Source organism: Sinocyclocheilus anshuiensis, unplaced genomic scaffold (genome assembly GCF_001515605.1).
Source record: "Sinocyclocheilus anshuiensis isolate Anshui unplaced genomic scaffold, SAMN03320099.WGS_v1.1 scaffold1017, whole genome shotgun sequence".
Classification (NCBI taxonomy): domain Eukaryota; kingdom Metazoa; phylum Chordata; class Actinopteri; order Cypriniformes; family Cyprinidae; genus Sinocyclocheilus; species Sinocyclocheilus anshuiensis.
Window position 1 is genome coordinate 29080 of NW_015554130.1, and position 11868 is coordinate 40947.

General features: G+C 36.6%; 1 protein-coding gene across 3 annotated transcripts in view; it reads right to left on the reverse strand.

Moving 5' to 3' along the window:
• The window catches only part of cd151l (CD151 antigen, like), a 34554-nt gene that overhangs the window by 5765 nt on the left and 16921 nt on the right, over window positions 1-11868 (reverse strand). For all 3 annotated transcript variants that reach the window (XM_016462809.1, XM_016462808.1, XM_016462811.1), the window contains 4 exons: window positions 9181-9372; window positions 6857-6931; window positions 6672-6776; window positions 860-1021 (listed from right to left, as the gene is read on the reverse strand). In XM_016462809.1, coding sequence (XP_016318295.1) covers window positions 860-1021; window positions 6672-6776; window positions 6857-6931; window positions 9181-9354 — 516 coding nt within the window. In that variant the 5' untranslated portion in view covers window positions 9355-9372. The remainder of the gene's footprint in view (window positions 1-859; window positions 1022-6671; window positions 6777-6856; window positions 6932-9180; window positions 9373-11868) is intronic.

Here is an 11868-nt window from a genome sequence, read left to right on the forward strand (position 1 = left end):
CGCAAGTAAGTACCATTTTGATTAGCCGTCGTACCTACAATGACTGTGCACTGTGTAAACAATGAGTGACGTATACGCGTGAGAGATCACTTCCAAACTACGCCAGAGCGCGTACACACCTCACGCACCGGAAGTCGTGCGCGTGCTCAAAGCAGTTGGACATAGTGGTGAATTAGAGGTAAAAAAGGATATAAATACTGTTCGGTCTCTGGCACAAACCAATCGTTTCGTGTGTTAGGACATCAATGTGTCATCAGGAGCCGCAGGGTTTAATTTGGATTTGTCTGTGCATGTTTTTTTTTACACTCATAGACTTTGTTACCATTGCCATGCATTATAAGACTGATGGACTCCAACGGTTGGACTTAAAAATCATCAAATGTGTTCTACTGAAGAAACAAAGTCACCTACATCTTGGATGCCCTGAGGGTAAGCAGATAAACATCAAATTTTCATTTTTGGGTGAACTTTCCCTTTAAGTAGAAAAAAGAATAAAGTTGGCACACTATGGCTCCAAAAGTTTTTTTTTTTTTTTTTTTTTTAAAGTGTTCGCTTCCACTTCGATTTGTGCTACCTCTTCAAAACTAGCACAGCTTCACCAGCTGATGATCAGTTAATACACATCGTTCTCACTAGTTTAATGACACTCTCTTTAGGAAATATTTGATAATTTACCCAGCCCCATGTATGAGTGGTGGATATACATCTAAGTGCAGAGAGCTTTGTAAGAAAAGCATATGTAGGTTTACTGGGAAAGTTAATTTAGCAATTGTACGTTTTAATGTGTGAAAGTTCCTGTATTGTCCAACAGAACCACCAGAAACCATTTCAATTTCATTGTAATTTGTGGTACACTCACCTCTACTTTATAGATATTCGAGGGGTGATCTCTCCGACCGCACAGCTTTATGACTGGGCTTTTACAGCAACTATCAGGAACCAACCGACTGTCGGCCTCAACGGAGCGGATCCAAACGCTCTCCACCCAATCAAAGGAGCCGTTACTGCCACAGCACTTGAACTGACAGAAACAAAAGCAATCCTTAGCCCATGTAGGAATAGCAGTTAATTAATTAATGTTAAAGAACATTGTTGGTCCAAATGTAGACTGGTCAAGGATCACTTGTTGTTTGTAAAAGAAAGATGAGTAAGTGAGTACACTAATGTTTTGTCAGTCATCTGCCGCATACAGTGGTATAGCTGATACTCCTTAAAAGGTAAAATAAACTATGAAGCTATGCAAAATAACTTGAGAGATTCTGATGTTGAGGCAAATGTAAAGATTACATCAGCATCCTTTAAGGTCAACACAGGAAACAGACAAAAACTGTGTCCTAAGAGGGAGGGCAGACATTGCCGTTTACTACTATGAAGCAGCATCCCCCCGCTCCACAGAACTTATGGTGCAGCTTGCTGAGGTGCTAACTCTTAGGGCTGTGAGTGCATAACTTCTACAGTAATTTAAAACAAAGATGAAAGTCTCTTTTTAAATAGAACAAAAAGAAAGTTGCCTATCACTTCCTTCCACTGGGGGGAGGGGAGGGGCACTAGTTGAGTAAACTCACAACATTAGATTTTATACTACATCATACTCCAGTCACTCACCCATCCTCAATTATGATGTCTACTATGACCAGGGTTCGAACAGATAAAGAATGAAATTCCAGGACTTTCAAGGACACTACTTTTTTGGTTTTCAAGGACTAAAATCAGTGATCTCACTTATCAAACAATATCGTTATTATCTTTCAAATTCTAATGAATAAACGAATAAAACAACATGGTACAAATAAAGTGCAGCACATGCAAAGCATGCAATGACAGACACTAGGGGTGTGACAATACCCCTAGTGTCTGTGTAGGGGTGTGAAAATAACTTTGCACCAGTCTTCTGCTGTCCAATCCTAAGTGTGTACAATACACTTAGCTCAGCAGATGAGACAAAATACAGATACTTGGTTCAATGGAACAAGACAATATTTTAATACTATTTTAAAGAAATTTTCAGTTACAAAATATTTGTCTTTTAATCACAAAATGCAAAACAATGCAGTTGTATTTTAAAATGTTTTAACTAATCTAAGGCTGTAACTAATGATTATTTCGGTAATCAAGTTATCTACTGATTATTTTGAAAATAGAGTAATCTGATATTTTTTAGCAATAAAAATAAGTGAAAAACAGGCATTAATATGACCATATTTATACACAAAATAACGATGGGGCAATAATAACTGGTTCAAATAGAGTATCAAAACCAAGTAATTATATGTTCCCTCCTTCATAACCTCTGCAATTCGCTCTGGCATGCTGGATATTAGCTTCTGGGTCAAATCCTGACTGATGGCGATCCATTCTTGCCTTATTAGTTCTCAGAGTTGATCACAATTTGTGGGCTTCTTCTTGTTCACTCGCCTTTTGAGAACTGACCACAGGTTCTCTATGGGATTGAGTTCCAGGGATTTGACTGGCCACGGATCCAAAATTTCAATATAACGAGCCACTTCTTTATCACTCTTGCTTTGTGACATGGTGCTCCATCATGCTGGAAAATGCACGGATCATTAACAAGTTGCTCATGGATCGTTGGAAGAAGTCGTTCTTGCAGGACGTTTTAATACCATTCTTTATTCATGGCAGTGTTTTTGGGCAGAATTATGAGAGAGCCCACTCCCTTGGTTGAAAAGCAACCCCACACATGGATGGTCTCACGATGCTTCACTGATGGCACAACACAGGACTCACGGTAGCGTTCACCTTTTCTTCTCCGAACAATCGATTTTCCAGATGTCCCAAACAGTCGGAAGGGAGCTTCATCAGAGAAAATAACTTTGCACCAGTCTTCTGCTGTCCATGCTCTGCACTGCTGGTGACCCGATTCTGTAGCTGACTCCTCAGGAGGAGACCGTCCTGGCGCTTGCTGGACACTCTGGGATGTCCTGAAGACTTCTTCACTGCAGTCGAACCTCTCTCCTTGAAGTTCTTGATGATCCGGTAAATGGTTCTTTCAGGTGCAGTATTCTTTGTAGCAATTTCCTTGCATGTGAGGCCATTTTGATGCAAAGTGCTGGCTGTACGTGTTTCTTTGGAGGTAACAATTGCTAACAAGAACACAATGATTGGAAGCGCTTCTTCCCTCCTTTTATAGCAATCAGTCTGCTCTTACAATCTAATTAGTATGATAGTGATTTTACCTGACTAGTACTCATTCACACTTTCACATGTGCTGCTGATATGATTAGTCAATTAATGTTAGCTGGTCATTTTGTGTCAGGATCAAAAAACAGTGAAATTAGTTTTTTTGTGAAAAGTTCATTTTTTGGCCAATGAAGCTTTTAGCAATTATTTAAAATGCATCTGATCACTCTACACAATAATCTAGAAACAATGTGAATGAACACCACAACAGCTTAAGCAGCAAACTTTGCAAAACACAAAATTTATGTCTTTTGGCCATGACTGTACAATGTGCCTCAGAGGATAACTCTGCGGTAAAGTCTTCCTCATACGTTTTCCTCTATCAGTAGTTTTATTCCCACCTCACCGGTCCATAGATGTCGAATTACTTATAACTAGGTAAACAAAATCCCTATACTATGTTTATTGTAATAAGAGTTGGACACAGAAACTATACAATTGTCAGAGGTGTAACATATTATACCGCCAGTCTGTTGTTTCTTTGTTTTCTTGTGTGGCAGGTATATGTATATGCCATCACGTCTTTATAAGTGAAACCCTGGTGTAAAGCATCACCTCATATACAAGCCATGAACAAGCCTCATGAGGGACAAAGAGTCATCTGAGTGACTTTGCATTGGAAATGGACTCAACAGGAAACAGACTTTACAGCTATTCAAGTGCCATGGTCTTTCAGTACTTCTACTTATATGATAAAAAGTTTCCTGTGTCATCATGTAGTTTATATGACATTTTACCAGTTTACCAGTACCAGTTAACAGTTTTGAAAGAAAAAAAAACCACTTACATAAAGCAAGGACATGAAGTTCCTGTAACTATTTCTAGTTATATGACTGGAAAATGGGACACTGACTAAGTTCACACGGTCAGTTTTTGGGATTGATAACTGCATTTACTTACAGGTGTGAGTCTCAAAATGTCATGTTCACAGTCACAGCAACTTACAGTAGCGTCTTGAATACTGTCTGTATGAATGTGCAACGAGAGTCAAGTCCGTATTCCTTACCAGTTACCTTAGCAAAAGTGACCAAAGTAATATTAAAGATGGCGACGTCCATAAAACTGAAAGTCTTACCACTTTCTGACACGACAAGAGTCCAATCAAGCTTCAAGTTTTAATCTTCATTAACCGACAGCAGCAGCTCCTGTGGAGACTGGCTCTAAAACTTTCAGAAGACAGCTCATTTCTACGTCACTGCAAGTTACTGAAACCACACATGAAAACACGCAACACATGGTAGACACTCGTTTGTGCAGCAGAGCGGCTCTCTCTCACACTGTATGATGTGACAGACAACTAGTTGTCCAGTCCTGTTCCGTTCACACAGCACGTGTTTTCCAAAAATGCGGTTGTGAGTCCTGAAAACATAACTGGTGTGAGTTCGGTTACAGAATGCGGTTGAGATGCCTGTAAATAACCGTACTGTGTGTGAACGTAGGCCTGGGCAATAAATGGTATCGATATTTATCGACGGTACACCATCATCGATAACAATAGAAAAAATGTTCGATATATATCGCACGATAGTTTCACGCTTTTTTCATTTAAATGTGCGTGTTATGAGTGACTAGCAGACAGCCAACAGAACACACAAACACATGCTGAAATGAGTGCTGTGCCTGCCTGCGATGAGGAGACTGTGAATCAAAAAGAATATTAGTCAAATTTAAAATAAAAATGTGCATTCTATTGCAAAAACGGTGTATTTAAATTTTAGGTGTGTGCGTCAGGGAGCCTTATCAGTGGCGCACAAGATGCGGTGAGGATGTAAGTGTTGCATTTTAATGTTTTTGTTAGAAAGCCATGTAAAGTTATAAGATGTTTTTTATTCCATTCCACTGCGTCTCATATGTTTTTAAATGCAATCATGTGCTCGGTGCTTTGGCTATTTGTATTAATCTATGCATAAATATACGATGCTGTTTTGTTCATATTGTTTATGCAATTTACGAAATTATATTTGATTTATAAATATTAGTTTAGACAGTATGCACTTTTTTATAGACTGCCATTATTTCATTGCATTGAATAAACAATTTATTGAGGTGCATTATTTTGCTCATTGCGCCCTCCTGTGGCCTCAGGAGTCAGGCCAAATGTTTCATTAACACTTATTTAATCTGCATATAAAATATAAGAAAGGAGATATTTGTTTCAATTTTATTTTGTTTTATTTGTTATTTTGTCTGTTAAGACTAAAATAGGTTGTTGTTTGTCTTAATAAATTGGGTAAATTAAATACAGTGGTTAAATTTAAACTTTTTTTTCTACTGCTCTGTTTAAGAAAGGTTATAAAACATTTTCAATAATTATCGATACCGAATGATATGAAACATTATATCGTGATAATTTTTTTAGCTATATCGCCCAGCCCTATGTGAACGTAACCGTATTGTGGCCATACTGTATGTTGACAAACATTATAGAATGGAATTAAGAAGGTTTACATTTGCATTAGGTGAGAGTTATTAGAACTCTCAAAGGGGGGAATTTAAGAATCTCATAAAGATCTGTCTTGCCATAACACCACATAAAAAGCTGAAGTGATGTACATTTTATTTGGCATTTAGAGTGAAGACCATGACAGACAAATTATTCTGTTCACCAATTTGTTAAAGTTAAACAAGCCTGGTAACTGAAACAATTACCTCTTGTCTGTGATGGCTCTTGGTGCCCCTGCCCCATTCTTTAAAGTTGTAGCCACTATTAGTGTAGGTGTGGACTTGTCTTTATCGCAATTATGAAGTATCTGATTGTCTAAGCGGATTCCTCCAAATGCTTGCATCACTTGCATACTGTGAATTAGGGTTGTGCCGATAGACGTTAGTATTGCGTATCGACGATACTATGTATCAATAGTCAGAGATATGGCCCGTGGCTGATGCCTTTGACGAAAGCAAGACGATTATTATTGTTATTATTATTATTATCAGGCTAGTAATACTTTCTAATTAATATTTGGGCTTATATGTTCCATCTTATAACTAATCACACACAACTTCCGTTGAGTTTAAGAATGCAATGGCCAATCAGATGTGTTTAGATAAGTCATTGCTGAAACACCGGAGTTTGGTTGTTCAGTGTGCACAATTGCAGACTTAATTCTGCTCTCTCACAAATTCTCTCATCACAAACAACAAAGTGCAGATGTGCTTTTAGCTGTACACTCTCTGGCTATGAAACTAAGTGAGTGAATAATTAAATAAATTAGCATGATAATATTGTGTATCAGCGATATGACTATGGAGCATATCACCCTACACTACTGTGTTTTGGTCATGACCTGACTACTTGATCTCCATTTCCTTTAGTTGGACTTCATCACTACAGTGCCAAACAGCATATTCTCAATAAAGTATCCTGCTGAAGATACACCCGAGTCTCCTAGTCTTCGCTTCTGAGTTGCCAACACCCAACACATAAGTAAACAGTCAATAACAAATGCATTTTAGCAAAAAGACAGTTGTCCCACCTCCTGCTGTAGTTTGTTCACAGCCTTCGTCACATGGTCCTGCTCAGGCTGATGGTATTTTTGAACCATGGTCTCCCTCAAGTTCTCCTTCAGTTCCTCATTCAGCTATAATATTCACAAAGCATGACAATGAAAGACACAAATACACAGCAAACGATGAATGAAAGAACAAATAAATAACTAACCTGCTGGTAATAAATGTAGGCCAAAACTCCAGCCAGGATCTCCAGCAGGAAAATACACAGCAGTAAAACAAAATACTGACAATGGGAGGAGAGAGACAATACATATTTCAATGCCAGTCATGATGATAACTTATTTTGATAACTTATTTAAAAAAGTAATAATAATAATAATAATAAAAATACTGTTGACAAAATTACAATCAGACAAAATAACACTGCTTGGCTATTAATAAAGCACCATTTTCAGATGACATATAAAGAGGAGGACATTTTAAGCTATGAAACTTGCAGATTGTTTTAATGGTAAAAATATCTTTTATACTGTATATCTTATATGTTTCTCATGTCATGGTCCCTTTAAGCACTTAAAACAAACTCATAAGCATACAGTGCCATTATATGTAAATGTTAGTGTTACAAAAAGGCTTGTCCTGACATTAGGCAAGTCTCCGCTCCAGGATGTCAATGGCCATTCAGGGCTCATGAACCCGCTGAGAACAGCCTTACCTCAGCCAGTTCTATAGTGGTTAAACATGAGATATAATTTGTTTTGGGTATATCTAATGGCCAATCTTTGGTCTCATTAATCTATTATTTGTTCCAGAACAAATAGTTTTGGCTGAGGGCAAAGTCTCATAACTTTATATTTTATATAACAACTGCTGTATCAGAGTGCTGCTGATGAGAGAGAGATGTTGATTCCTCCAAGATGCCTTTGTACTTTTGACTGAATTGCCTAGCAAATTTTATTGAACATTTATCCTCAGCAGACATTCAAAATATATGTTTTATTCTAAATATGAGATTAAGCTGAAGAATGAATGCTGTATCAGATGCAGGTTATCACACTCAGTCAATCTCTCATAATACTCTAGTCTACATAATACAAAAAACCTTTAACTTCAATAATGCAACTCAGAGTTCCTTCGTTGCTAGTTCTAAAGTGAGGTTTTCGAATTGGCAACGGAGGCTTGGGCTCATCTGTTAAACCAGAGGTTCTCAAACGTTTTGGGACCAGGAACCCCTTATGAGGGAGAACATTTTCCAAGGATCTTCTCATAATTATAACAGCAATAAAGCATATGCTTACTACATTTTGTACTCTTAAATACCATTGAAACTTCAGTTTTTATGGAATTTTGAATTTTTTTGTTACATTAAATGTTTTTTTAGATTGCGTTTTTTTCCATTTTAATTTTTCTGGACTCTGTTTTAATGGTTAAATTAAACTGTAGTAATCAAAAAGCATGTCTAATATCTCATATACATGTTCTCATTTAGTGAGATGACAGACACTGAAGACACTGCATCACACGCACTCGTGTTTGTGTAGTAGATGAAAACACACATCTGCACCATTCATTCACAGAGACAAAGAAAATGCAAGATTCATATTTAAATAGTCTTTTTGGTTTAATATAAACAGTCCAATAGACGATTTGATTAAGTGTACAGCTCTACTTTTGTTTTATTCATCTAAAATTGGCCAAACTTCGTGACATTCCGTGTAATACAAAAAATTCAATTTTGACTGGATTCTGCGATTCCAGTCACATTTTCCATAAAAAAAGAAAATCATATTGCCCTAAATTTAATTTGCTGAATTTTGCATGGGGTCTGTAGACCTCACATTGAGAACCCGTGTGAAACTGTCAACTTGAGATATGAATCAGTGGTGGAAGTAGTTCTGCACACAAAATGTTTTTTAAAGACAGTTCATGGTTGGTCTCTTATTTATTTACATATTTATGCCATCTAACGGTGGTATAATTGCAATATCACACTCGTAGCCATGCGACACCTTATCTCTGCATTCGACAGCACATATTGTAAATCAGTGGCTGTTCTAATGAATTATATAGTTATAAAGAATTATATCATTGTGAATTTTTTTGTTTTGTTTTTGTTATAAATGACAAGCACTGAGTGCATTATCAAATGTACATATATATTTCTTTGTCTTTTGGAAGCTGCATTCAAAATTTGAGGGGGTATGTGCTATCTTATCGTTTTGGAATGACATGAGGGTGAGTAATTGATAACTCAAACTTAAAGTATCCCTTTAATTACAATTTTATATTTTACATACCAACTATGGATGTAAAATGAGGAAAGCTTTAGTTTGCTAACCTTTTTTGGTCACACTCTAAACTGATTATGTTTCCATTTTCTTATGCTGTATGTTCCTCAACATAAATAGATAAACATGACTGCCCATCAGTCATGCTTATCTATTTAAATTGAGGAACATACAGCATAAGAAAATGGAAACATAATCCTAAACAGTCCTCTAGAGCAAGTAAACATTTAAATGTGTTCCTCACCACTCTCAGAAGTCGTCTTTGCTCCTTGAAGGTGGCACAGCAACCTAAAACCCCCGTTACCATGACAATCACCCCGGCCATGATCAGTATATAGGCAGAGACAGCATAAATCTTTGAGGACAGCAGACTGATGTAGTCGCTCTTTTCAACTAGCGTCCAGATGCCCACAGCCATCACTGCACCCCCTGCCAGCTGGAAAAAGATTCAAAGTCAATTACCAATGGACCAAATTATATCCCACCCCTACATTTTTTTTCCTCCAAGATGCTGTTTCACTTGGATATACACTACCGATCAAAAGTTTGGGATCAGAATGATTTTTAATGTTTTTTACAGGAGTTTCTTATGCTCATCAAGGCTGCATTTATTTGATCAAAAATACAGGAAAAAATGCAATATTGTGAAATATTATGTAAAATAAGTTTTTCTATTTTCATATACATTAAAATCTCATTTATTCCTGTGATGCAAAGCTGAATTTTCAGCATCATTACTCCAGTCTTCAGTGTCACATGATCCTTCAGAAATCATTCTAATATGCGGATTTATTATCAGTGCTGGAAACTGTTGGACTGCTTAATATTTTTTTGGAACCTGTGATACTTTTTTTCAGGATTCTTTGAAGAATAATAAGTTAAAAAGAAGAGCATTTATTCAAAATATAAATATTTTCTAACAATATACACTACAGTTCAAAAGTTTGGGGTCAGTAAATTTTTATTTTCTTTTTTTGAAAGAAATAAAAAAAAAAAATTCAACATGGATGTGTTAAATTTTTGAGAAGTGATAGCAAAGATTTGTATTTTGAATTAAGAATCCTGAAAAAAGTATCGCAGTTTCCAAAAAAAGTATTTGGCAGCCCAACTGTTGCCAACATTGATAATTCTAATAATAAAACAGCATATTAGAATGATTTCTTAAGGATCATGTGACACTTTATACTGGAGTAATGGCTGATGGAAATTCAGCTTTGCGTCACAGAAATCAATTATATTTTAAAGGATATTAAAATAGAAAACATTATTTTATATTGTAATAACATTTTGCAAGATTACTGGGTTTTTTTTTCTGTATTTTTGATCAAATAAATGCAGCCTCGATGAGCATAAGAGACTTCTTTAAAAAAAAACATTACAAGTCTTACTGATCCCAAAATTTTGACCGGTAGTGTACATCACAATAATATAATCACAATAAATAACATAATCACAACTTCCATTTCATGCCAACTTTAAAGCAGCAAGTTATTTTCTACTTAAAGTCTTAGAATATGAGGTGCACTGCATTAAATGGTTAATTCACCCAAAAATGAAAATTGTGTCATCATTTACTTACCCTTGTGTCATTCCAAACCTATAAGAATTTGGTTAATCTTTGAGACACAAATTAAGATATTTTTAAAGAAACCTGAGAGGTTTCTGATAACCAAAACTTAGAATATCCAAAAAGGTCATAAAGGCATCATAAAATTAATTCATATGAACTGAGCAGTTTATTCCAAGTCATGTGAAGAGATTGCCGTGTTAAATATGATAAACAGATTTAAAGGTATAGTTCACCCAAAAATGAAAATTAGCCCATGATTTACTCACCCTCAAGGCATCTTAGGCGTATCTGACATTCCTCTATCTGAAACTACTCCACACGGCTCCGGGGTGTTAATAAAGGCCTTCTGAAGCGAAACAATGCGTTAGTGTGAGAAAAATATAGATTTTTCAAAAATTATAAACTGTAATCTCCAGCTCAAGTAGGCGCGTTCACGAAAAGACGTTGGCGCGTATGATGCAGGCGTAGCAGAAGGCACAACATAAGCTCCGGGGAGATTGAGTGTAGTCTCGTGAGAGTAAGCTCCGGGGAGAAGAGTGTAGTCTCGCGAGAGTAAGCTCCGGGGCTTCCGCGTTCGTCACTCTCTCCCCAGAGCCTTCTGCTACGCGTACATCATACGCTCGAACGTCTTTTCTTGAGCGACTGGAAGCTGGAGATTACGGTTTATAAATAAATTTTAAAAATCAATATTTTTCTTACATTAACACATCGTTTCGCTTCAGAATGCCTTTATTAACACCTCGGAGCCGTGCGGAGTAGTTTTATGATGGATGGATGCAGTTTTTTAGGCTTCAAAAACAAGGGCACCATTCACTGCCATTATACAGCTTGGAAGAGCCAGGCCAATTTTAAATATAACTGTGATTGTGTTCGTCTGAAAGAGCAATGTCAGATACGCCTAGAATGCCCTGAGGGTGAGTAAATCATGAGCTAATTTTCATTTTTGGGTGAACTATCCCTTTAACAGAAGCTTTTATTAACATATAAACACACATATATATATATATATATAGAGAGAGAGCACCACATATGGTAAACAGGGAAGCTTGTGCGTGTCACGCATGCGTTGCACACTAGAACAAACCTCATTGGTTCTCGTGCATCACACATGCAGGTTCGCGCTTCCGTGTTTACCACATGATGTGCTCTATTATATGTGTGATGATTAGGGGTGTAACGGTATACAAAAACAGTTCGGTACATACCTCAGTTTTGAAGTCACAGTTTGGTATGTTTTCAGTACAGCAAGAGGAAAAAAAAACTAAACATAAAATTGCTTCTTTTCTTTGTGGCTCTGTCTTTAACAAAATGTAATTATAATTAAAAATTTCTTAAGGATAAAAAAAAAAAAAAAAAAAAAAC